The 26,752-nt window shown below is 49.3% G+C and overlaps 1 protein-coding gene across 1 annotated transcript in view; it reads left to right on the top strand.

The window, feature by feature from the left end:
• The window catches only part of LOC311138679 (interleukin-17 receptor D-like), a gene marked incomplete at its 5' end in the record, with an annotated part of 70,680 nt that overhangs the window by 16,591 nt on the left and 27,337 nt on the right, over nucleotides 1–26,752 (top strand). The window contains 3 exons of the mRNA XM_084173467.1: nucleotides 6,956–7,022; nucleotides 8,314–8,439; nucleotides 26,632–26,750. Of these exons, the coding sequence (XP_084029593.1) occupies nucleotides 6,956–7,022; nucleotides 8,314–8,439; nucleotides 26,632–26,750 (312 nt within the window). The remainder of the gene's footprint in view (nucleotides 1–6,955; nucleotides 7,023–8,313; nucleotides 8,440–26,631; nucleotides 26,751–26,752) is intronic.

The raw sequence follows: 26,752 nt of genomic DNA, 5'->3' as shown, positions 1-26,752 counted from the left end.
TAATTACACATGTTGTGAGGTTATTGGACGCCAAAAAAGAAAAACACGTCTTCTTTAATCATCCTGGCTCCTTTGAACACTTTGAGCAACTGTGACCAAGCAACAAACAATGTATCTCTTAGCCATTAACTACACTATAATTTTGACCAACTAAATGTCAGTCCTTGAGAGTGTATTTAGCATAGGGACCTGTGTTTAATGAAACCTATGAGGGTGAGAGACGCACATGTTCCCCAAACCGAACAAGCAACTTGAAAGGTCTTGCTGTGCCTGGGGCGGATGGGCTCGGGGAAGAAGTCTGGTGTGTGTGTGTGTGTGTGTGTGTGTGTGTGTGCGTGTGTGTGTGCGTGTGTGTGTGCGTGTGCGTGTGCGTGTGTGTGTGTGTGTGTGTGTGTGTGTGTGTGTGTGTGTGTGTGTGTGTGTGTGTGTGTGTGTGTGTGTGTGTGTGTGTGTGTGTGCGCGTGCGCGCGCGCGTGTGAAGGGCCTCTCTCTCAGATGATATAATTATTGTTATTATTGAGAGAGGAGCAGGAAGGAACACCTGGTCCAGATAGGTCTGGTTCAGGCAGCTGGGGAGGAGGACGCCCACAGCAGACCTGGGTTCAAATTGTATTTGAAATCATTTCAGATACTTCAGCTGTGCTTGATTGAGCTTGCCTGTCGCAATGGAACCAATAGAAAAGTCTCAAAGCTGCAAACCCTGCCCACCTGCACACGCCAGACAGGATAAAGTAAATAGTACTTGAACCCAGGTCTGGCCCATAGATTGCAGGTCCTGCTCTCTGTCTGTCTGCTGCTGCAGACAAGTCCCCACTGAGACGCTGCACACTCCTTATCATTACAAGAAGCTCTACTGCTGCCCAAATGTTGTCTGCATGGTGGTGCAGGTTGGGTGTAGCATATGTCAAATCAAAGTTTATTGGTCACATATACAGGATTGCAGATCTTATCGCAGGTGCAGCTAAATGTTTGTGTTTCTAGCGCCAACATTGCAGTAATACCTAGCAATAAAGAAAAATCAATACACACATATCCAGAAAAATTTACAATAAGTTATATAGGATGAGCCATGACTAGAATACAGTATATACATATAAAGTGGGTGAAACAGTATGTAAACATTATTAAAGTGACCAGTGTTCAATGACTCAATGGACATATGGCAGCAGTCTTTAAGGTGCAGGGTAGAGTACTGGGTGGTAGCCAGCTAGAACGGTCTCTCGGTCCCAGCTTGGATGCACCGCTACTGTCTCTGCCTTATAGACGGTAGCGGGGTGAACAGGCCGTGGCCCGGGTGGCTGAGGTCCTTGATGATCTTCTTGGCCTTCCTGTGACACCGGGTGCTGTAGATTTCCTGGAGAGCAGGCAATGTGCTCCCGGTGATGCGTTGGGCTGACCGCACCACTCTCTGGAGAGCCCTGCTGTTGCGGACGGTGCAATTGCCATACCAGTCGGTGATACAGCCTGACAGGAAGCTCTCAATGGTACATTTGTAGACGTTTGTGAGGTTCTTAGGGGCCAAAGCGAATTTCTTCAGTCCACTGAGGTTAAAGAGGCACTGTTGTGCCTTCTTCACCACACTGTCTGTGTGGAGGGACCATTTCAGGTTGTCAGTGATGTGCACACCGAGAAACTTGAAGCTTTTGACCCTCTACACTGCGGCCCCGTCGATGTGGTTGGGAGCGTGCTCTCTCTGCTGTCTCCTGTAGTCCACGATCAGCTCCTTCGTTTTGTTGACACTAAGGGAGAGGTTATTTTCCTGGCACCACTCCGCCAGGGCTCTCACCTCCTCCCTGTAGGCTGTCTCATCGTTGTTGGTAATCAGGCCTATAACTGTTGTATCGTCAGCAAACTTAATGATTGAGTTGGAGACATGGGTGAACAGGGAGTACAGGAGGGGGCTGAGCATGCACCACCCCTGTGGGGCCCGTATTGAGAATCAGCGTGGCGGAGGTGTTGTTGCCTACCTTCACCACTTGGGGTCGGCATGTCAGGAAGTCCTTGACCCAGTTGCACAGTTAGGGATTAAGACCCAGGGCCCTGAACTTAGTGATGAGCATGGAGGGCACTATGGTGTTGAAGAATGAGCTGTAGTCGATGAACAGCATCCTTACATAGGTATTTCTCTTGTCCAGGTGGGATAGGGCAGTGTGCAGTGCAATGGCGATTGCATCGTCCTTGGATCTGTTGGGGCGATATGCAAAAGTGTATTGGGTTTAGGGTGTCGGGTGTCGGGTAAGGTGGAGGTGATTTGGTCCTTAACTAGCCTTCAGGATGACAGAGGTGAGTGCTACTGGACGATGGTCATTTAGTTCAGTTACCTTTGTTTTCTTGGGTACTGGAACAATAGTGGACATCTTGAAGCAAGTGGGGAGAACAGACTGGGATAGGGAGAGATTGAATATGTCCGTAAACATTCCAGCCAACTGGTATGCACATGCTCTGAGGACACGGCTTGGCATGCCGTCTGGGCCGGCAGCCTTGCCCCCTTTCAAGGGTTACACGTTTAAATGACTTACTAACATCGGCCACGAAGAATGAGAGCACACAGTCCTCGTGAGCGTCAGGGGCCAGTGTCGGTGGCTCAATGTTGTTTTCCTCAAAGCGACATCTGAGCCGGAATTGCGACTCCCATTTGTCCCTGTAATGTCTTTTTGCCTCTTTGATTGCTTTACGGAAGTCGTAGCTGGTCTGTTTATACACCTTGCCATGGTTAAATGCGGTGGTTCGCACTTTCAGCTTTGCACTAATGCTGACATCTATCCACAGTTGTTGGTTTGGATAAGTTCTAATCATCACAGTGGGAACAACATCCTCTATGCACCTCCTGATGAACCCAGTCACTGAGTCAGTGTATACGTCGATACTATTCTCAGAGGTGACTCGAAAAATGGCCCAGTCCGCGTGATCAAAACATTCTTGAAGCATAGATTCTGATTGGTCAGACCAACGTCGAACAGTCCTTACCACGGGAGCTTCCTGTTTAAGTTTATGCCTATAGGTGGGGATGAGCAGAATGGAGGTGGGATCTGATTTTTTTTCGAAGGGAGGGTCTTGCAGCTGTCCCGGAATTGAGAGTAGCAATGATCCAGGGTCCGTGTTGCGCGTGTTGCACAGGAGATTTGTTGATAGAATTTCGCTAGCATTTTCTTCAGATTTCCTTTATTAAAGTCCCCAGCTACAATAAATGCTGCCTCAGGATATGCGGTTTCCAGTTTGCACATAGTCCAGTGTAGTTCCTTGAGAGCCGTCGCTGTGTTGGCTTGGGGGGGAATATACACTGCCGTGATGATGACTAAAGAAAATTCTCTACACCATGTAAAGTAGTGGGTCCCTCCCTACACCATGTAAAGTAGTGGGTCCCTCCCCTACACCATGTAAAGTAGTGGGTCCCTCCCCTACACCATGTAAAGTAGTGGGTCCCTCCCCTACACCATGTAAAGTAGTGGGTCCCTCCCCTACACCATGTAAAGTAGTGGGTCCCTCCCTACACCATGTAAAGTAGTGGGTCCCTCCCTACACCATGTAAAGTAGTGGGTCCCTCCCCTACACCATGTAAAGTAGTGGGTCCTGCCCCTACACCATGTAAAGTAGTGGGTCCCTCCCCTACACCATGTAAAGTAGTGGGTCCCGCCCTACACCATGTAAAGTAGTGGGTCCTGCCCTACACCATGTAAAGTAGTGGGTCCCTCCCTACACCATGTAAAGTAGTGGGTCCCTCCCCTACACCATGTAAAGTAGTGGGTCCCTCCCCTACACCATGTAAAGTAGTGGGTCCCTCCCCTACACCATGTAAAGTAGTGGGTCCCTCCCCTACACCATGTAAAGTAGTGGGTCCCTCCCCTACACCATGTAAAGTAGTGGGTCCCGCCCTACACCATGTAAAGTAGTGGGTCCTGCCCTACACCATGTAAAGTAGTGGGTCCCTCCCCTACACCATGTAAAGTAGTGGGTCCCTCCCCTACACCATGTAAAGTAGTGGGTCCCTCCCCTACACCATGTAAAGTAGTGGGTCCTGCCCCTACACCATGTAAAGTAGTGGGTCCCTCCCCTACACCATGTAAAGTAGTGGGTCCCGCCCTACACCATGTAAAGTAGTGGGTCCTGCCCTACACCATGTAAAGTAGTGGGTCCCTCCCTACACCATGTAAAGTAGTGTGTCCCTCCCCTACACCATGTAAAGTAGTGGGTCCCTCCCCTACACCATGTAAAGTAGTGGGTCCCTCCCTACACCATGTAAAGTAGTGGGTCCCTCCCCTACACCATGTAAAACACTTTGAGATCCTGTTGAAAAAGCAATATATGCTCTTTCCATGACATAGACTGACCAGGTGAATCCAGGTGAAAGCTATGATCCCTTATTAATGCTGCTTGTTAAATCCACTTCAGTCAGTGTAGATGAAGGGGAGGAGACCGGTTACAGAAGGATTTTTATGCCTTGAGAGAATTGAGACATGGATTGTGTATGTGTGCCATTCGGGAAGCATTGGAGTTAACATGGGCCAGCATCCCTGTGGAACGTTTTCAACACCATGCCCCGACGAATTGAGGCTGTTCTGAGGGCAAACGGCGGTACAACTCAATATTAGGAAGGTGTTCCTAATGTTTTTTACACTCAGTGTATGAACACATTAATAATCATTTTTTATTGTGATCAGAACTATTTCAGTAGGAAGTGTAGGTAAACTTGACCAGTTGATCCAAGACGACTAAATAACCCACTCTCCTTTCCTTTCCTTTCCTGTCCTCCTCCCCCTCCCAGCTCCAGAGAGTATGGTTAATATGTTATTAGTCCTGTCCGGCCCCGCCCCCCTGTGTCCTCTATAGCCCTATAATTTTCAGGGAGCATTGTGACCGAGACCTGACCCTCCGTCTACCTCACGCTCAGCCAACAACATGACTGCCCGTTCGTCTGCCACATGGGAGGCAGACAGTTAATGGCACCACACCACCACGCCAGCCCCTCTCACCCGAAACTGTGCATTTGAAGTTTTAAAGATGCCAGTTGACTCTTGAGGCCATTTGACACACGGGGAGGGAGGAGAGGAGGGAGGAGAGGAGAGGAGAGGGGGAGGACATCAGAAGGAAGGGAAGGAGTGCGGGAGTCTTCCCCCCTACCTCCCCCTCTCTCTCCCCCTCTCCCCGGCAGTCAGGCAGGCAGGACCAAACCAGCTTCCTGTAGCAACAGGAACAAAGGCCAGGCCTGTATATGGGGGCTGTAAAAGACCATTGTGTAGGGAGGGAGGGTGTCGTAGAACTTGTAGCAGGCTTATTAGGAGGCGTTGTGTCAACCCCCCCTAAGCACACACACACACACACCCACCCCTCGGCTTGTTCCAGAGGTGTGATGCTGTGGTCAGGGGGCTTTGAGCCTGCTGATTGGATGCAGGTGTGGTGGGTGGCGATGCCCTGTTGCAGGCATCTGTGTGTCGTGTGTGTGTGTGCTTGTCGTGTGTGCGTTACTGTGTGTTTGTCGTCAATATGTGTGTGTTGCTGCACTCGTGTGTGTGTGTATGTGTACGTGTGTGTGTGTGTGTGTGTGTGTGTGTGTGTGTGTGTGTGTGTGTGTGTGTGTGTGTCTTGAGTGGGTGTGTGTGACCAGCCTCCTGCTGAGAGCAGGGTGTTAAACTCCAGGACGGCAGGCCCAGCAGCCCATTAGCACAACCCCAATGCACCGTTCCGACACTTCATTCCCCTGCTGCTAAATGAGAGATTGGGGAGCTACCACCTTCCTCTCTGTAGCAGAAAACATTTAGTTTAGTTAGTAGCCAGCTAGGTATCTACCTCAAACACTTTGAAAATGCCCCGAGCAACGTTCGTTTGACCACATGAAAAATGTCCGGTTTTTGCTCCCTGTAAGAGTAAGACTGAGGTGTGTCTTTAGCCTAAATTGTTAGACAGAGAGACGGAGAGAAAGAGAGTTGGGGGGGAAAAAGTGTGTTGAAATGTGGGAAAACCTGTTTAAGAGAGTGATGAATAGGTAATGTTTGGGTTGAGAGCACAGGGAAGTGAGTGATGAGGCTGATGGCTCCTCCTGTTCAGCCATGGGGGTCTAGTCTCCAGCCACACTGCCTCTTTCTGCTTCACTTCAAGCCCACACATCTGGAGGTGCAGGTCGGAGTCTTGGGGCTGGGGCAGGGAGAGGTGTGTGTTGGGGGGAGCAGGGTTTGAACTAGTTGGCGGCCTCATCAATACACATCCTGAGAGGGGGAGAGAAACAGTCTTTCACATAAATCATGCCTTGACTTCAATGGAAAATGTTGCACATATTAGGTTAGGACTCAGGTCTTTGTCAAATTGATAGGTGAATAAATAAACCAAAGCAATTTCAGATCCATTAAATGTAGTAACGATCTTTGTTCCATTGAACTACCATAGGCCTCAAGGTAACAGGGCTTAATGGTCTATGTTATAGTTTCTCAGGCTTTGTCTGAGTCTTTTTCCCTAGTTGGGGTTCATTGTGTGGCATCTTGTCTCAGAGATGAGGGCTTCCTTTTCTAAAACAGCATGATGGAAAAGATAAGATCTTTGATATGCAAGGCTGCCGATGCCAGCCAGCTATACAGCCAGCCAGCTATACACCCAGCCAGCTATACACCCAGCCAGCTATACACCCAGCCAGCTCATCCCCCATCCCTCAACTCTAGCATCTAGTGTCCTAGACTCAACTCTAGCATCTAGTGTCCTAGACTCAACTCTAGCATCTAGTGTCCTAGACTCAACTCTAGCATCTAGTGTCCTAGACTCAACTCTAGCATCTAGTGTCCTAGACTCAACTCTAGCATCTAGTGTCCTAGACTCAACTCTAGCATCTAGTGTCCTAGACTCAACTCTGTCTGAGCGTTGGCAACATGAGGTGGTTGTGTTTTATTGATATGTATCACTGTCTGCCAGTTGTCCTTGTGGTCTCACCATCCATCCATCCATCCCCTTCTCTCTTTCTCTCTCTCTGCAGGGGCTCCAGGTTCAGTCAAGTTCTGACGAGAATGGTCGGAAGCTCGGGGTCACATTCCGAACAGACAGTGAGTCTTTCTTTCTTTCTCACAGCAAAGCCTTGTTTAAATGTTATCTCCATATTTATACAATTGTAGAATTGTTACTGTTTACTATTTTAACATGGCCTTGCATGAAAACTGCCGGCCCTTTCCATTCCATCCTAAAGTTGCCATTTTACCACCTCAAAAGTTGCCACTTCTCAGAGTCCCATCCCTGACCAAACTTCTCCCAGCCATCCCCCACCAAGTTAATTTCTCCAGAAGTCAAAGTTTTCTCTCTTGTAGCAAATCCTGATTTTCCCAGCAGTCGGCTGCTATTGTCCTTGACTGTCAGAGGGGAACAGCTTTTCTGAAAAGCGCCTCTGTGGTTTAGCATCACAATTGACTGCAGCTCAGAGCCAGGGGGCGTGTGCGATACAGCCCGCTGCTCCACTTCCTCTACCTGAGAGAGAGAGGAGAGGACATAGGGATCATAAACAAAAGAGATGGGAGAGGAGAGGAGAGGAGGGGAGGGGAGAGGAGGGGACAGCTCCTTGCATGGCTGCACATTCTCTTCCCCAGGCTTGGCTCAGAGAGAATCTCACCCACCCACCTGTCCATCAGTCCATCAGTCTCGTCCATCAGTCTCGTCCATCAGTCCCGTCTATCAGTCCCACCCAGCTGTTCCCATCCATCAGTCCCGTCTATCAGTCCCAACCACCCGTCCATCAGTCCCGTCCATCAGTCCCACCCAGCTGTTCCTGTCCATCAGTCCTGTCCATCAGTCCTGTCTATCAGTCCCAACCACCCGTCCATCAGTCCCGTCTATCAGTCCCACCCAGCTGTTCCCATCCATCAGTCCTGTCTATCAGTCCCAACCACCCGTCCATCAGTCTCGTCCATCAGTCCCGTCCATCAGTCCCACCCAGCTGTTCCTGTCCATCAGTCCCATCTATCAGTCCCAACCACCCGTCCATCAGTCCCGTCCATCAGTCCCAACCACCCGTCCATCAGTCCCGTCCATCAGTCCCACCCAGCCGTTCCCGTCCATCAGTCCCGTCCATCAGTCCTGTCCATCAGCCTTCACCCAGGGAGCCCAGTTCTGTTCTGAGCTCCCCATCTTAACCATGCTCTCTGTTGTGTTGTGATCTGTGGTGTGAGGAGGGTTATCTATGTGGTAGATGAGGTAGGAAGGACTTCTGCTCCTGCTAATAAAGGTTGTTTTGAAATTGAAAATAGTTTTTAAATATGTGTCCATCAACCTTCTCTCCTCTCCATCTTTAACATAGTCTAACTGGGATATTTCCACTTTCTTCTCTCCTCTGTTCTTCTCCTCCAGATTGTTCTGTGAACTGGAGCCCATTGGGGAAGCATGCCATCTATGAGGTGAACAATGTGACGTTCAGCCACCTCTCCTGTGACAGCCAGGCTGCTGTGGTGGTCCACTGGATGACCAGCCCTCTAGGTACGTAACCAAGCCGTCTACACCTGCACTCTCTATAGAATTAGAACATTTACATTTACATTTACGTCATTTAGCAGACGCTCTTATCCAGAGCGACTTACAAATTGGCCAGAGCGACTTACAAATTGGACCTTCACCATGATCAAATAAAGCAGATGCCCAGCCCTCTAGGTATGAGGTATGTACAGCTATGCGTACCACCCCCCCGCAGACCCCGTAAAGCATGAGATTAGCTATAAACCTGCACATTTGTCTCTTTGCCCCATGGAAAAATGTGTGGAATTGTAGGAAGTTAGCTGTTTTCTAGAGTAGGTATAGACTGGAGAAAAGTCCCTCTCAAATCAAATCATATTTGTCACATACACGTGTTTAGCAGATGTTATAGCGGGTGTAGCGAAATGCTTATGCTTCTAGCTCCGACAGTGCAGTAATATCTAACAATTACACAACATATACCCAATACACACAAAAAAGTAAGGAATGGGATTTAAGAATATATACATAAATGGACAAGCAATGACAGAGCGGCATGGACTAAGATACAGAAGAATATTATAGAATAGAATGCAGTATATACATATGAGATGAGTAGTGCAAGATATGTAAACATTATTAAAAGTGACTAGTGTTCCATTTCTTAAAGTGGCCAGTGATTTCAATAGGCAGCAGCAGCCTCTAATGTGCTAGTAGTGATGGCTATTTAACAGTTTGATGGCCTTGAGATAGAAGCTGTTTTTCATTCTCTCGGTCCCAGCTTTGATGCACCTGTACTGACCTCGCCTTCTGGATGATAGCGGGGTGAACAGGCAGTGGCTTGGGTGGTTGATGTCCTTGATGATCTTTTTGGCCTTCCTGTGACATCGGGTGCTGTATGTGTCTTGGAGGGCAGGTAGTTTGCCCCCGGTAATGCGTTCGGCAGACCGCACCACCCTCTGGAGAGCCCTGCGGTTGTGGGCGGTGCAGTTGCCGTACCAGGCGGTGATACAGCCGGACAGGATGCTCTCAATTGTGCATCTGTAAAAGTTTGTGAGGGTTTTAGGTGATAAGCCAAATTTCTTCAGCCTCCTGAGGTTGAATAGGCTCTGTTGCGCCTTCTTCACCACACTGTCTGCGTGGGTGGACCATTTCAGTTTGTCGGTGATGTGTACGCCAAGGAACTTGAAGCTTTCCACCTTCTCCACTGCGGTCCCCTCGATGTGGATAGGGGGGTGCACCCTCTGCTGTTTCCTGAAGTCCACGATTATCTCCTTTGTTTTGTTGATGTTGAGTGAGAGGTTATTTTCCTGGCACCACACTCCCAGAGCCCTCACCTCCTCCCTGTAGGCGGTCTCGTCATTGTTGGTAATCAAGCCTACTACTGTTGTGTCGTCTGCAAACTTGATGATTGAGTTGGAGGCGTGCTTGGCCATGCAGTCATGGGTGAACAGGGAGTACAGAAGGGGGCTGAGCACGCACCCTTGTGGGGCCCCAGTGTTGAGGATCAGCGAAGTGGAGATGTTGTTTCCTACCTTCACCACCTGGGGGCGGTCCGTCAGGAAGTACAGGACCCAGTTGCACAGGGCGGGGTTCAGACCCAGGGCCTCGAGCTTGATGATGAGCTTGGAGGGTACTATGGTGTTGAATGCTGAGCTATAGTCAATGAACAGCATTCTTACATTGGTATTCCTCTTGTCCAGATGGGATAGGGCAGTGTGCAGTGTGATGGCAATTGAATCGTCTGTGGATCTATTGGGGCGGTAAGCAAATTGAAGTGGGTCTAGGGTGACAGGTAAGGTAGAGGTGATATGATCCTTGACTAGTCTCGCAAAGCACTTCATGATGACAGAGGTGAGTGCTACAGGGTGATAGTCATTTAGTTCAGTTACCTTTGCTTTCTTGGGTACAGGAACAATGGTGGCCATCTTGAAGCATGTGGGAACAGCAGACTGGGAAAGGGAGAGATTGAATATGTCCATGAACACACCAGCCAGCTGGTCTGCGCATGCTCTGAGGACGTGGCTAGGGATGCCGTCTGGGCCGGCTGCCTTGCGGGGGTTAACATGCTTAAATGTCTTAATCACTTCGGCCATGGAGAAGGAGAGGCCACAGTCCTTGGTAGTGGGCCTCGTCAGTGGCACTGTGTTATCCTCAAAGCGGGCGAAGAAGGTGTTTAGCTTGTCTGGAAGCGAGACGTCGGTGTCGGCGACGTGGCTGGTTTTCTTTTTGTAGTCCGTGATTGTCTGTAGACCCTGCCACATACGTCTCGTGTCTGAGCTTTTGAATTGCGACTCCACTCTCTATACTGATGTTTTGCCAATTTAATTGCCTTGCGGAGTGAGTAGCTACACTGTTTGTATTCTGCCATATTCCCAGTCACCTTGCCATGGTTGAATGCGGAGGTTCGCGCTTTCAGATTTGCACGAATGCTGCCGTCTATCCACAGTTTCTGGTTAGGGTAGGTTTTAATAGTCACAGTGGGCACAACATCACCTATTCACTTCCTGATAAACTCTGTCACCATTTCAGTGTATATGTCTAAATTATTTTCAGAAGCTACCCGGAACAGTGATCAAAACAATCTTGAAGCGTGGATTCCGATTGGTCAGACCAGCGTTGAATAGTCCTTAGCACGGGTACTTCCTGTTTGAGTTTCTGCCTATAGGAAGGGAGAAGCAAAATAGAGTCGTGGTCAGATTTGCTGAAAGGAGGGCGGGGGAGGGCCTTATAACCATCCCGGAAGTTTGAATAGCAATGGTCGAGGATTTTTGCAGCGCGAGTACAACAGTCGATATGTTGATAGAACTTCGGCAGCCTAGTCCTCAAATTTGCTTTGTTAAAATCCCAGGCTACAATAAATGCAGCCTCAGGATATGTGGTTTCCTGTTTGCATAAGGTCCAGTGAAGTTCTTTGAGGGTCGTTGTGGTATCGGCTTGAGGGGGGATATACACGGCCGTGACTATAACCGAATAAAATTATCTTGGGAGATAATACGGTCGGTATTTGATTGTGAGATATTCTAGGTCGGGTGAACAGAAGGACTCGAGTTCCTCTATGTTACTACAATTACACCATGAGTTGTTAATCATGAAACACACACCTCCGCCCTTCTGCTTCCCGGAGAGATATTTATTCCTGTCTGCGCGATGAACTGAGAACCCATCTGGCTGGACCGATTTCGACAGAATATCCCAAGAGAGCCATGTTTCCGTGAAACAGAGTATATTACAGGCCTTGGTGTCTCTCTGGAAAGAAATCCTTGCCCGTAGTTCGTCGACTTTGTTAACCAAAGATTGAAGATTAGCGAGTAGAATACTTGGAAGCGGTGGGTGGTGTGCGCGCCTCCTAAGTCAGACCAGCAGGCCGCTCCGAGTGCCTCTCCTCCGCCGGCGATGTTTTGGGTCAGCCGCTGGAATCAGTTCAGTTGCCCTGGGGAGAGCAAACAAAGGATCTGCTTCGGGAAAGTCGTATTCCTGGTCGTAATGCTGGTGAGTTACCGCCGCTCTGATATCCAATAGTTTTTCTCGGCTGTATGTAATGATGCAAAACACTTTCTGAGCTAATAATGTTAAAAATAATACATACGAAAACAAAATACTGCAAAGTTTCCTAAGAACTAGTCGCGAGGCCGCCATCTTCGTCGGTGCCATCTGCAGTCTGTGATTAGATATGAGCAGTCATTCCTAGTGAGGGGAAAAACTTCCCCATGCAAAAGTTAGAGTGGTAGGCCTACTTTTTAAATGTTTCTTGCAGGATTGTTTTGGGTAGATCACATTACATCTGGGAGACACCATAACATTTTAAAACCTTGGTATGTGTGAGTGCACGTGTGTGTTTGCGTCCTACGCCTGGTGGCACAGGACTGGTTTATGTTTATCTTCAGTATCTCAGGGCAGGCTGAGTTGAAGGGAGTAGAGTTTGTAGAGGAAGGAGGTGAAGGGAGTAGAGTTTGTAGAGGAAAGAGGTGAAGGGAGTAGAGTTTGTAGAGGAAAGAGGTGAAGGGAGTAGAGTTTGTAGAGGAAAGAGGTGAAGGGAGTAGAGTTTGTAGAGGAAAAGGTGAAGGGAGTAGAGTTTGTAGAGGAAAGAGGTGAAGGGAGTAGAGTTTGTAGAGGAAAGAGGTGAAGGGAGTAGAGTTTGTAGAGGAAAGAGGTGAAGGCAGTAGAGTTTGTAGAGGAAAGAGGTGAAGGGAGTAGAGTTTGTAGAGGAAGGAGGTGAAGGGAGTAGAGTTTGTAGAGGAAAGAGGTGAAGGGAGTAGAGTTTGTAGAGGAAGGAGGTGAGGGAGTAGAGTTTGTAGAGGAAAAGGTGAAGGGAGTAGAGTTTGTAGAGGAAAGAGGTGAAGGGAGTAGAGTTTGTAGAGGAAGGAGGTGAAGGGAGTAGAGTTTGTAGAGGAAGGAGGTGAAGGGAGTAGAGTTTGTAGAGGAAGGAGGTGAAGGGAGTAGAGTTTGTAGAGGAAGGAGGTGAAGGGAGTAGAGTTTGTAGAGGAAGGAGGTGAAGGGAGTAGAGTTTGTAGAGGAAGGAGGTGAGGGAGTAGAGTTTGTAGAGGAAAGAGGTGAAGGCAGTAGAGTTTGTAGAGGAAGGAGGTGAAGGGAGTAGAGTTTGTAGAGGAAGGAGGTGAGGGAGTAGAGTTTGTAGAGGAAAGAGGTGAAGGCAGTAGAGTTTGTAGAGGAAAAAGGTGAAGGGAGTAGAGTTTGTAGAGGAAAAAGGTGAAGGGAGTAGAGTTTGTAGAGGAAAAAGGTGAAGGGAGTAGAGTTTGTAGAGGAAAAGGTGAAGGGAGTAGAGTTTGTAGAGGAAAGAGGTGAAGGGAGTAGAGTTTGTAGAGGAAAGAGGTGAAGGCAGTAGAGTTTGTAGAGGAAAGAGGTGAAGGGAGTAGAGTTTGTAGAGGAAAGAGGTTTGGGAACAGGAGAGGAGAGAGAAGGCTCTTCTTCAAAGACCCAGGTTACCTCCCCCCATCCCTGTGTTGTTGGGCCAGGTTACCTCACCCCAGCCCTGTGTTGTTGGGCCTGTCCTGATCAAAGACCCAGGTTACCTCCCCCCAGCCCTGTGTTGTTGGGCCAGGTTACCTCCCCCAGCTCTGTGTTGTTGGGCCAGGTTACCTCCCCCCAGCCCTGTGTTGTTGGGCCAGGTTACCTCCCCCCAGCCCTGTGTTGTTGGGCCAGGTTACCTCCCCCCAGCCCTGTGTTGTTGGGCAGGTTACCTCCCCCCAGCCCTGTGTTGTTGGGCAGGTTACCTTCCCCCAGCCCTGTGTTGTTGGGCAGGTTACCTTCCCCCAGCCCTGTGTTGTTGGGCAGGTTACCTTCCCCCAGCCCTGTGTTGTTGGGCAGGTTACCTTCCCCCAGCCCTGTGTTGTTGGGCCAGGTTACCTCCCCCAGCCCTGTGTTGTTGGGCCTGTCCTGATCAAAGGCCCAGGTTACCTCCCCAGCAGGCCCCTGAGAGGGAAGAGATCCATACCCTACACAACCACACTGTGATTTGTCCGTGAAGGAATGTGTGTGTGTACGTTTGTGTTCGCGCGCACATGCTGTGTGTGTGTGTTTGTCTTCAGTGTCTCCTGTTTGCACGCGATCTGTGCCTGTGTGACAGAGAGACTGAGAGAGGAGGCTTCCTCTGCTTCCGTCTACTGAGGCTCTATTGAACTTGGTAACGTGAAGCCTTGGCTGATCCTCAGGACAATGCAGCCTGTTGTTCTCTGGGGGTTAATCCCTGGGACACTGCTCAGGTAGAGGGTTACATAGTAGGAAGAAAAGAAAAGAGCGGGAGAGAAAGAGGGGGAGAGAGAGGGGGGGAGGGAGAGAGAGAGGGAGGGAGGGAGAGAGGGGGGGAGGGAGAGAGAGAGGGAGGGAGGGAGGGAGGGGGGAGGGAGAGAGAGAGGGAGGGAGGGGGGAGGGAGGAGGGGGGAGGGAGAGAGAGAGGGAGGGAGGGGGGAGGGAGAGGGGGGAGGGGGGGAGGGAGGGAGAGATGAGGGGGGGGAGGGAGGGAGAGAGGGGGGAGAGAGGGAGGGAGGGGGAGAGATGGGAGAGAGAGGGAGGGGGGAGGGAGGGAGAGATGAGGGGGGAGGGAGGGGGAGAGATGGGAGAGAGAGAGGGAGAGAGAGGGAGAGAGAGGGAGGGAGGGAGGGGGGGGAGAGGGAGGGGGGGAGAGAGGGAGGGAGAGAGGGAGAGGGAGGGAGGGGGAGAGGGAGGGAAGGAAGGAGGGAGGGAGGGAGGGAGGGAGGGAGGGAGAGAGGGGGGAGGGAGAGAGAGAGGGAGGGAGGGAGGGGGGAGGGGGGAGGGAGAGGGGGGAAGGAGGGAGGGAGGGAGGGAGGGAGGGAGGGAAGAGAGAGGAACAAAAACATGCTTGGAGACAACCACTCCTACAGCTTTTTCTTCCCAGTTTTTTCAATCTCCTCTGAGTCCCTCTCTCTCTCTCTCTCTTTCTCACTCTCTCTGTTGACGGTGAGGTTGATTGTATCTGTGTGGAGGTAGAGGAGAGGAGGAGGCGTGTTACAACCACCACAAAGAGGAGGCTCTTTCAGCTCCTCAGCTTGCCCACTTATATACACACACACACACACACGGAGCCTCCGCTCCCCACAGAGGTATCAGGAGCCACAGGGATGTGTGTTTTCTGCCTCTGCTGCTGCCTCGGACTAATAAAGCAGAAATATAATTAACAGGGAGGTGCGCTGGCACACTTTGAAGGGCACGGGAATGCTCCCTTGGCACGCAGACATCCACCCTCCTGTCCTCTGCAAACATGGGTTCAAATGCTATTTTAAATCTATTTATAAAGCGTAGCTGTGCTTGCTTAAGCTTGCCTGTTGCTATGAATCAATCGAGAAGTGCTAAAAGTGCAAATCCTGCCCACCTGGCACTCCAGACAGGCTAAAACACACACAACACCTGCTCGCTCACTCATACACTGACACATCACCCTTTCCTTTCTTTAGTCCAAACCCGTGTTTCTGTTTCTTCCTGTTGTTAGTATCTGTTTTTTTGGTTTAGTTTCTACAATTGTAAAGCTACTTTGGGTCCTTGCAAAGCGCTATATAATTCACATTTTATTATTATTAAAACAAATGCTCAAAGTATTTGAAAGATTTGAAATGGTATTTGAACCCATGTCAGGTCCTCTGCCATGCACAGCACAGCCTCTCTCTCCTGCTGGTCATATTATGGTCTCAATGTGTTTGATGCATGCCCTGACCTCCAGTTTGTGTGTGCGTGTGCGTGTGCGTGTGCGTGCGCGTGCGCGTGCGCGTGTGCTTGTATTACTATTCTCGTGGGTTCCGGAAATCACCAAAAGTCCCCACAAGGATAGTAAAACAAGGAAGATCCTACCCCGTGGGGACATTTCCAAGATCCCCACAAGGACAAAAACTATTTTAGGCTTAGGGGTTAGGGTAACAATTAGGGTTATACTTAGTACTTAGGGGTTAGGGAAAATAGGATTTTGAATGGAAATAAATGTTAAGACCCCACAAGGATATTAAAATGTGTGTATCTTCACATGGTTCTTCACTTTATTTGTGCCTTGATCATGTTTTGGCCCAAATCCCTCACTCATCAGTCGTTATTCAGTGTTTTGGTTACCAGTTAATATTGTTTGTTTATGCTTATGATATGTGATATTTGGTGTTTATGCTTATGATATATGATATTTGGGAGATTATGTGTCGTGGTTTGGGGAGTGTTTGTGGGGATGTTACAGTATGTGGTAATCTGACATGTGGGTGCTTTTGTTCAACTATTTTGTGTGTGTGTGTGTGTGTGTGTGTGTGAGTGTGTCATTCTGCTCTTTCCGCTCAGGTATTGAACATGTGTGTGTAGAAAACTACAAGTATCTTGGCACAATGACTGATAATAAATGGAACTTTGAGTGTAACACTGACATGTTGTGTAAGAGGGGCCAGCAATGTCTTTTTTGTCTTAACATTTTCTTTGATTTTCTGGTACGACAACCTTGGTGTCAAAACAAAAAATACACTTGCTAGAATAGTGAAAGTGGTCAGTAAGATCAGGGTAGTCCAGCAGAGTACTCTGGCTGACCTGTACAACAGACAAGGAGGAGGAAGGTAGAATCCATCCTGTCTGGCTGACCTGTACTACAGACAAGGAGGAGGAAGGTAGAATCCATCCTGTCTGTCTGACCTGTACAACAGACAAGGAGGAGGAAGGTAGAATCCATCCTGTCTGTCTGACTGACCTGTACAACAGACAAGGAGGAGGAAGGTAGAATCCATCCTGTCTGTCTGTCTGACCTGTACAACAGACAAGGAGGAGGAAGGTAGAATCCATCCTGTCTGTCTGCCCTGTACAACAGACAAGGAGGAGGAAGGTAGAATCCATCCTGTCTGTCTGACCTGTACAACAGACAAGGAGGAGGAAGGTAGAATCCATCCTGTCTGTCTGTCTGACCTGTACAACAGACAAGGAGGAGGAAGGTAGAATCCATCCTGTCTGTCTGTCTGACCTGTACAACAGACAAGGAGGAGGAAGGTAGAATCCATCCTGTCTGTCTGTCTGACCTGTACAACAGACAAGGAGGAGGAAGGTAGAATCCATCCTGTCTGTCTGACCTGTACAACAGACAAGGAGGAGGAAGGTAGAATCCATCCTGTCTGTCTGTCTGACCTGTACAACAGACAAGGAGGAGGAAGGTAGAATCCATCCTGTCTGTCTGACCTGTACAACAGACAAGGAGGAGGAAGGTAGAATCCATCCTGTCTGTCTGTCTGACCTGTACAACAGACAAGGAGGAGGAAGGTAGAATCTATCCTGTCTGTCTGTCTGACCTGTACAACAGACAAGGAGGAGGAAGGTAGAATCCATCCTGTCTGTCTGACCTGTACAACAGACAAGGAGGAGGAAGGTATAATCCATCCTGTCTGTCTGACCTGTACAACAGACAAGGAGGAGGAAGGTAGAATCCATCCTGTCTGTCTGACCTGTACAACAGACAAGGAGGAGGAAGGTAGAATCCATCCTGTCTGTCTGTCTGACCTGTACAACAGACAAGGAGGAGGAAGGTAGAATCCATCCTGTCTGTCTGTCTGACCTGTACAACAGACAAGGAGGAGGAAGGTAGAATCCATCCTGTCTGACTCTCTGACCTGTACAACAGACAAGGAGGAGGAAGGTAGAATCCATCCTGTCTGTCTGTCTGTCTGACCTGTACAACAGACAAGGAGGAGGAAGGTAGAATCCATCCTGTCTGTCTCTCTGACCTGTACAACAGACAAGGAGGAGGAAGGTAGAATCCATCCTGTCTGTCTGACTGACCTGTACAACAGACAAGGAGGAGGAAGGTAGAATCCATCCTGTCTGTCTGACTGACCTGTACAACAGACAAGGAGGAGGAAGGTAGAATCCATCCTGTCTGTCTGACCTGTACAACAGACAAGGAGGAGGAAGGTAGAATCCATCCGGTCTGTCTGACCTGTACAACAGACAAGGAGGAGGAAGGTAGAATCCATCCTGTCTGTCTGACCTGTACAACAGACAAGGAGGAGGAAGGTAGAATCCATCCTGTCTGGCTGACCTGTACAACAGACAAGGAGGAGGAAGGTAGAATCCATCCTGTCTGGCTGACCTGTACAACAGACAAGGAGGAGGAAGGTAGAATCCATCCTGTCTGTCTGTCTGACCTGTACAACAGACAAGGAGGAGAAAGGTAGAATCCATCCTGTCTGTCTGTCTGACCTGTACAACAGACAAGGAGGAGGAAGGTAGAATCCATCCTGTCTGTCTGTCTGACCTGTACAACAGACAAGGAGGAGGAAGGTAGAATCCATCCTGTCTGACTGACCTGTACAACAGACAAGGAGGAGGAAGGTAGAATCCATCCTGTCTGGCTGACCTGTACAACAGACAAGGAGGAGGAAGGTAGAATCCATCCTGTCTGTCTGACTGACCTGTACAACAGACAAGGAGGAGGAAGGTAGAATCCATCCTGTATGTCTGTCTGACCTGTACAACAGACAAGGAGGAGGAAGGTAGAATCCATCCTGTCTGTCTGTCTGACCTGTACAACAGACAAGGAGGAGGAAGGTAGAATCCATCCTGTCTGTCTGTCTGACCTGTACAACAGACAAGGAGGAGGAAGGTAGAATCCATCCTGTCTGTCTGACCTGTACAACAGACAAGGAGGAGAAAGGTAGAATCCATCCTGTCTGTCTGACCTGTACAACAGACAAGGAGGAGGAAGGTAGAATCCATCCTGTCTGTCTGACCTGTACAACAGACAAGGAGGAGAAAGGTAGAATCCATCCTGTCTGTCTGACCTGTACAACAGACAAGGAGGAGGAAGGAATCCATCCTGTCTGTCTCTCTGACCTGTACAACAAACAAGGAGGAGGACGGTAGAATCCATCCTGTCTGTCTCTCTGACCTGTACAACAGACAAGGAGGAGGAAGGTAGAATCCATCCTGTCTGTCTGACTGACCTGTACAACAGACAAGGAGGAGGAAGGTAGAATCCATCCTGTCTGTCTGTCTGACCTGTACAACAGACAAGGAGGAGGAAGGTAGAATCTATCCTGTCTGTCTGTCTGACCTGTACAACAGACAAGGAGGAGGAAGGTAGAATCCATCCTGTCTGTCTGTCTGACCTGTACAACAGACAAGGAGGAGGAAGGTAGAATCCATCCTGTCTGTCTGACCTGTACAACAGACAAGGAGGAGGAAGGTAGAATCCATCCTGTCTGTCTGTCTGACCTGTACAACAGACAAGGAGGAGGAAGGTAGAATCCATCCTGTCTGTCTGACCTGTACAACAGACAAGGAGGAGGAAGGTAGAATCCATCCTGTCTGGCTGACCTGTACAACAGACAAGGAGGAGGAAGGTAGAATCCATCCTGTCTGTCTGACCTGTACAACAGACAAGGAGGAGGAAGGTAGAATCCATCCTGTCTGTCTGTCTGACCTGTACAACAGACAAGGAGGAGGAAGGTAGAATCCATCCTGTCTGTCTGTCTGACCTGTACAACAGACAAGGAGGAGGAAGGTAGAATCCATCCTGTCTGTCTGACCTGTACAACAGACAAGGAGGAGAAAGGTAGAATCCATCCTGTCTGTCTGACCTGTACAACAGACAAGGAGGAGGAAGGTAGAATCCATCCTGTCTGTCTGACCTGTACAACAGACAAGGAGGAGAAAGGTAGAATCCATCCTGTCTGTCTGACCTGTACAACAGACAAGGAGGAGGAAGGTAGAATCCATCCTGTCTGTCTCTCTGACCTGTACAACAAACAAGGAGGAGGACGGTAGAATCCATCCTGTCTGTCTCTCTGACCTGTACAACAGACAAGGAGGAGGAAGGTAGAATCCATCCTGTCTGTCTGACTGACCTGTACAACAGACAAGGAGGAGGAAGGTAGAATCCATCCTGTCTGTCTGTCTGACCTGTACAACAGACAAGGAGGAGGAAGGTAGAATATATCCTGTCTGTCTGTCTGACCTGTACAACAGACAAGGAGGAGGAAGGTAGAATCCATCCTGTCTGTCTGTCTGACCTGTACAACAGACAAGGAGGAGGAAGGTAGAATCCATCCTGTCTGTCTGACCTGTACAACAGACAAGGAGGAGGAAGGTAGAATCCATCCTGTCTGTCTGTCTGACCTGTACAACAGACAAGGAGGAGGAAGGTAGAATCCATCCTGTCTGTCTGACCTGTACAACAGACAAGGAGGAGGAAGGTAGAATCCATCCTGTCTGGCTGACCTGTACAACAGACAAGGAGGAGGAAGGTAGAATCCATCCTGTCTGTCTGACCTGTACAACAGACAAGGAGGAGGAAGGTAGAATCCATCCTGTCTGTCTGTCTGACCTGTACAACAGACAAGGAGGAGGAAGGTAGAATCCATCCTGTCTGTCTGTCTGACCTGTACAACAGACAAGGAGGAGGAAGGTAGAATCCATCCTGTCTGTCTGACCTGTACAACAGACAAGGAGGAGAAAGGTAGAATCCATCCTGTCTGTCTGACCTGTACAACAGACAAGGAGGAGGAAGGTAGAATCCATCCTGTCTGTCTGACCTGTACAACAGACAAGGAGGAGAAAGGTAGAATCCATCCTGTCTGTCTGACCTGTACAACAGACAAGGAGGAGGAAGGTAGAATCCATCCTGTCTGTCTCTCTGACCTGTACAACAAACGAGGAGGAAGGTAGAATCCATCCTGTCTGTCTCTCTGACCTGTACAACAGACAAGGAGGAGGAAGGTAGAATCCATCCTGTCTGTCTGACCTGTACAACAGACAAGGAGGAGGAAGGTAGTTTTCAGCTGATTAAACAGCGCCGGAAGAAGATGGCTGCCGTTTTACAGCCCTCTAACCAATTGTACTATTATGTGTGTTTTTCCGCGTTATTTGTAATTTATTTTGTACATAATGTTTATGCCATCGTCTCTTATAACCAAAGAGAGCTTCTGGATATCAGGACAGCGATTACTCACCTCGCGTTGGACGAACACTTTTTCTTCAACGAGGCGTTCGCGAAGGATATTCTACAGACTCCGGACAAGGCCCAGATCCCCGTCATTCGCGTGAGGAAGAGACGGAGATATCGTGGACGTAGGTCGGGGTGCCTTGTAAGGATCCGACGGCGAACGAGTAAACTGCCTCTCCCATCAATCCTATTAGCCAACGTTCAAGCTTTGGAGAATAAAATGGACGATTTAAGATTACGGTTATCCTACCAACGGGACATTAAAAACTGTAATATCTTATGTTTCACGGAGTCGTGGCTGAATGACAACAATGACAACATTCAGCTAGCAGGCTATACGCTACATCGGCAGGACAGAACGGCAGACTCGGGTAAGACGAGGGGTGGCGGTCTCTGTATTTTTGTAAACAACAGCTGGTGCACAAAATCAAATACTAAGGAAGTCTCAAGGTTTTGCTCGCCTGAGGTAGAGTATCTTATGATAAGCTGTAGACCACACTATTTACCAAGAGAGTTTTCATCTATACTTTTCATAGCTGTCTATTTACCACCACAAACCAATGCTGGCATTAAGATTGCACTGAATGAGTTGTACAAGGCCATTAATCAACAGGAAAACGCTCATCCAGATGCAGCGCTCCTAGTAGCAGGGGACTTTAATGCAGGGAAACTTAAATCCGTTCTACCTCATTTCTACCAGCATGTTAAATGTGCAACCAGAGGGGAAAAAACTCTAGACCACCTTTACTCCACACACAGAGACGCATACAAAGCTCTCCCTCGCCCTCCATTTGGCAAATCTGACCATAACTCTATCCTCCTGATTCCTGCTTATAAGCAAAAACTGAAGCAGGAAGCACCAGTGATTCGGCTAATAAAAAAGTGGTCAGATGACGCAGATGCTAAGCTACAGGACTGTTTTGCTAGCACAGACTGGAACATGTTCCGGGATTCTTCAGACAGCATTGAGGAGTACACCACATCAGTCACTGGCTTCATCAATAAGTGCATCGATGATGTCGTCCCCACAGTGACCGTACGTACATACCCCAACCAGAAGCCATGGATTACAGGAAACATCCGCACTGAGCTAAAGGGTAGAGCTGCCGCTTTCAAGGAACGGGACTCTAACCCGGACGCTTATAAGAAATCCCGCTATGACCTCCGACGAACCATCAAACAGGCAAAGAGTCAATACAGGTCTAAGATTGAATCATACTACACTGGCTCTGACGCTCGTCGGATGTGGCAGGGCTTGAAAACTATTACAGACTACAAAGGGAAACACAGCCGCGAGCTGCCCAGTGACACAAGCCTACCAGACGAGCTAAACCACTTCTATGCTCGCTTCGAGGCAAGCAACACTGAAGCATGCATGAGAGCACCAGCTGTTCCGGACGACTATGTGATCACGCTCTCCGTAGCCGATGTGAGTAAGACTTTTAAGCAGATCAACATTCACAAGGCCGCAGGGCCAGACGGATTACCAGGACGTGTACTCCGAGCATGTGCTGACCAACTGGCAAGTGTCTTCACTGACATTTTCAACATGTCCCTGACTGAGTCTGTAATACCAACATGTTTCAAGCAGACCACCATAGTCCCCGTGCCCAAGAACTCTAAGATAACCTGCCTAAATGACTACCGACCCGTGGCACTGACGTCTGTAGCCATGAAGTGCTTTGAAAGACTGGTCATGGCTCACATCAACAGCATAATCCCAGAAACCCTAGACCCACTCCAATTTGCATACCGCCCTAACAGATCCACAGATGATGCAATCTCTATCGCACTCCACACTGCCCTTTCCCACCTGGACAAGAGGAACACCTACGTGAGAATGCTATTCATTGACTACAGCTCAGCATTCAACACCATAGTGCCCTCAAAGCTCATCACTAAGCTAAGGATCCTGGGACTAAACACCTCCCTCTGCAACTGGATCCTGGACTTCCTGACGGGCCGCCCCCAGGTGGTAAGGGTAGGTAACAACACATCTGCCACACTGATCCTCAACACGGGGGCCCCTCAGGGGTGCGTGCTCAGTCCCCTCCTGTACTCTCTGTTCACCCATGACTGCATGGCCAGGCACGACTCCAACACCATCATTAAGTTTGCCGACGACACAACAGTGGTAGGCCTGATCACCGACAACGATGAGACAGCCTATAGGGAGGAGGTCAGAGATCTGGCCGTGTGGTGCCAGGACAACAACCTCTCCCTCAACGTGACCAAGACAAAGGAGATGATTGTGGACTACAGGAAAAAAAAGAGGACTGAGCACGCCCCCATTCTCATCGACGGGGCTGTAGTGGAACAGGTTGAGAGCTTCAAGTTCCTTGGTGTCCACATCACCAACGAACTATCATGGTCCAAACACACCAAGACAGTCGTGAAGAGGGCACGACAAAGCCTATTCCCCCTCAGGAGACTAAAAAGATTTGGCATGGGTCCTCAGATCCTCAAAAAATTCTACAGCTGCACCATCGAGAGCATCCTGACTGGTTGCATCACCGCCTGGTATGGCAACTGCTTGGCCTCTGACCGCAAGGCACTACAGAGGGTAGTGCGTACGGCCCAGTACATCACTGGGGCAAAGCTCCCTGCCATCCAGGACCTCTATACCAGGCGGTGTCAGAGGAAGGCCCTCAAAATTGTCAAAGACTCCAGTCACCCTAGTCATAGACTGTTCTCTCTGCTACCGCACGGCAAGCGGTACCGGAGTGCCAAGTCTAGGTCCAAAAGACTTCTCAACAGCTTCTACCCCCAAGCCATAAGACTCCTGAACAGCTAATCATGGCTACCCGGACTATTTGCACTGCCCCCCCACCCCATCCTTTTTACGCTGCTGCTACTCTGTTAAGTATTTATGCATAGTCACTTTAACTCTACCCACATGTACATATTACCTCAACTACCTCAACTAGCCGGTGCCCCCGCACATTGACTATGCAACGGTACCCCCCTGTATATATAGCCTCCCTACTGTCACTTTATTCTATTGTATATATAGCCTCCCTACTGTCACTTTATTTTTTACTTCTGCTCTTTTTCTCTCAACACTTTTTTGTTGTTGTTTTATTCTTACCTTTTTGTTTAAAATAAATGCACTGTTGGTTAAGGGCTGTAAGTAAGCATTTCACTGTAATGTCTGCACCTGTTGTATTCGGCGCATGTGACCAATAAAATTTGATTTGATTTGATTTGAAGGTAGAATCCATCCTGTCTGTCTCTCTGACCTGTACAACAGACAAGGAGGAGGAAGGTAGAATCCATCCTGTCTGTCTGTCTGACCTGTACAACAGACAAGGAGGAGGAAGGTAGAATCCATCCTGTCTGTCTGACCTGTACAACAGACAAGGAGGAGGAAGGTAGAATCCATCCTGTCTGTCTGACCTGTACAACAGACAAGGAGGAGGAAGGTAGAATCCATCCTGTCTGGCTGACCTGTACAACAGACAAGGAGGAGGAAGGTAGAATCCATCCTGTCTGTCTGACCTGTACAACAGACAAGGAGGAGGAAGGTAGAATCCATCCTGTCTGTCTGTCTGACCTGTACAACAGACAAGGAGGAGGAAGGTAGAATCCATCCTGTCTGTCTGACCTGTACAACAGACAAGGAGGAGGAAGGTAGAATCCATCCTGTCTGGCTGACCTGTACAACAGACAAGGAGGAGGAAGGTATAATCCATCCTGTCTGTCTGACCTGTACAACAGACAAGGAGGAGGAAGGTAGAATCCATCCTGTCTGTCTGTCTGACCTGTACAACAGACAAGGAGGAGGAAGGTAGAATCCATCCTGTCTGTCTGACCTGTACAACAGACAAGGAGGAGGAAGGTAGAATCCATCCTGTCGGTCTGTCTGACCTGTACAACAGACAAGGAGGAGGAAGGTAGAATCCATCCTGTCTGTCTGACCTGTACAACAGACAAGGAGGAGGAAGGTAGAATCCATCCTGTCTGTCTGACCTGTACAACAGACGAGGAGGAGGAAGGTAGAATCCATCCTGTCTGGCTGACCTGTACAACAGACAACTGGTGAGGAAGGTAGAAACCATCCTGTCTGACTGACCTGTACAACCAGACAGCTGGTGAGGAAGGCAGAATCCATCCTGTCTGTCTGTGCCCAGCCCCTACACCATGAGTTCCATCCTGTCTGACTGTGCCCAGCCCCTACACCATGAGTTCCATCCTGTCTGACTGTGCCCAGCCCCTACACCATGAGTTCCATCCTGTCTGACTGTGCCCAGCCCCTACACCATGAGTCCCATCTTGTCTGACTGTGCCCAGCCCCTACACCATGAGTTCCATCCTGTCTGTCTGACTGTGCCCAGCCCCTACACCATGAGTTCCATCCTGTCTGACTGTGCCCAGCCCCTACACCATGAGTTCCATCCTGTCTGACTGTGCCCAACCCCTACACCATGAGTTCCATCCTGTCTGACTGTGCCCAACCCCTACACCATGAGTCCCATCCTGTCTGACTGTGCCCAGCCCCTACACCATGAGTTCCATCCTGTCTGTCTGTGCCCAGCCCCTACACCATGAGTTCCATCCTGTCTGACTGTGCCCAGCCCCTACACCATGAGTCCCATCCTGTCTGACTGTGCCCAGCCCCTACACCATGAGTTCCATCCTGTCTGACTGTGCCCAGCCCCTACACCATGAGTTCCATCCTGTCTGTCTGACTGTGCCCAGCCCCTACACCATGAGTCCCATCCTGTCTGACTGTGCCCAGCCCCTACACCATGAGTTCCATCCTGTCTGACTGTGCCCAGCCCCTACACCATGAGTTCCATCCTGTCTGACTGTGCCCAGCCCCTACACCATGAGTTCCATCCTGTCTGTCTGACTGTGCCCAGCCCCTACACCATGAGTCCCATCCTGTCTGACTGTGCCCAGCCCCTACACCATGAGTTCCATCCTGTCTGACTGTGCCCAGCCCCTACACCATGAGTTCCATCCTGTCTGTCTGACTGTGCCCAGCCCCTACACCATGAGTTCCATCCTGTCTGTCTGACTGTGCCCAGCCCCTACACCATGAGTTCCATCCTGTCTGACTGTGCCCAGCCCCTACACCATGAGTTCCATCCTGTCTGACTGTGCCCAGCCCCTACACCATGAGTTCCATCCTGTCTGTCTGACTGTGCCCAGCCCCTACACCATGAGTTCCATCCTGTCTGACTGTGCCCAGCCCCTACACCATGAGTTCCATCCTGTCTGACTGTGCCCAGCCCCTACACCATGAGTTCCATCCTGTCTGTCTGACTGTGCCCAGCCCCTACACCATGAGTCCCATTTAGATCCCCCCCCTGTTAAAACTAGCAGGAACAAGCACTCCTTCACCCCTATGGCCATTACCAGGAGGTAGGCTAGGAATGATGATGATGATGATGATGATGTTGAGGATGACGATGGTAATACGTTGTTGATGATGGTGGTGTTGATGCTGATGATGTTTTTTTGTTTTGTCAGCACATTGTTGATATGTTGACGAGACACAGAGCACTTGACTTAGTAGACAACTATGGCTTGCTGTACTTCAGTGCTGCTGCTAAAGTGGATCACTAGTAGGCCTACAGTATATAGCAGTATAGATGGCTGTCAGCCCTATGACTTGATGGACTAGCTCATTGTATTCACCAGGACTGTCTGTCGTTGTGATCCAAGTGGATTTTATATGCCGTTTTTTATGCTCCTCTCCTGCTAAAACAATTACCCTCTGGGAAAAATCAAGTTGCAAGTTGAACTTGTTGTTGTGTCCAGGTACTGAAGGTGTATATTATTCTGTCTAGGTATAGAGCATGTGAAGGGCTTCAGAGTGTACCTGGAGGGTAAGGACCCAGAGGGGAAGCAGTGTCAGCACATGATCCTCAAAGACCCACGACAGCTCAACTTCTCCTACAAGAATGTGGT

The sequence above is a fragment of the Coregonus lavaretus genome (genome assembly GCF_964263955.1).
Source record: "Coregonus lavaretus genome assembly, chromosome: 12".
Taxonomy (NCBI): domain Eukaryota; kingdom Metazoa; phylum Chordata; class Actinopteri; order Salmoniformes; family Salmonidae; genus Coregonus; species Coregonus lavaretus.
Note: the sequence above shows the minus strand (reverse complement) of the source record. Positions and strands in the feature narration are given on the sequence as shown.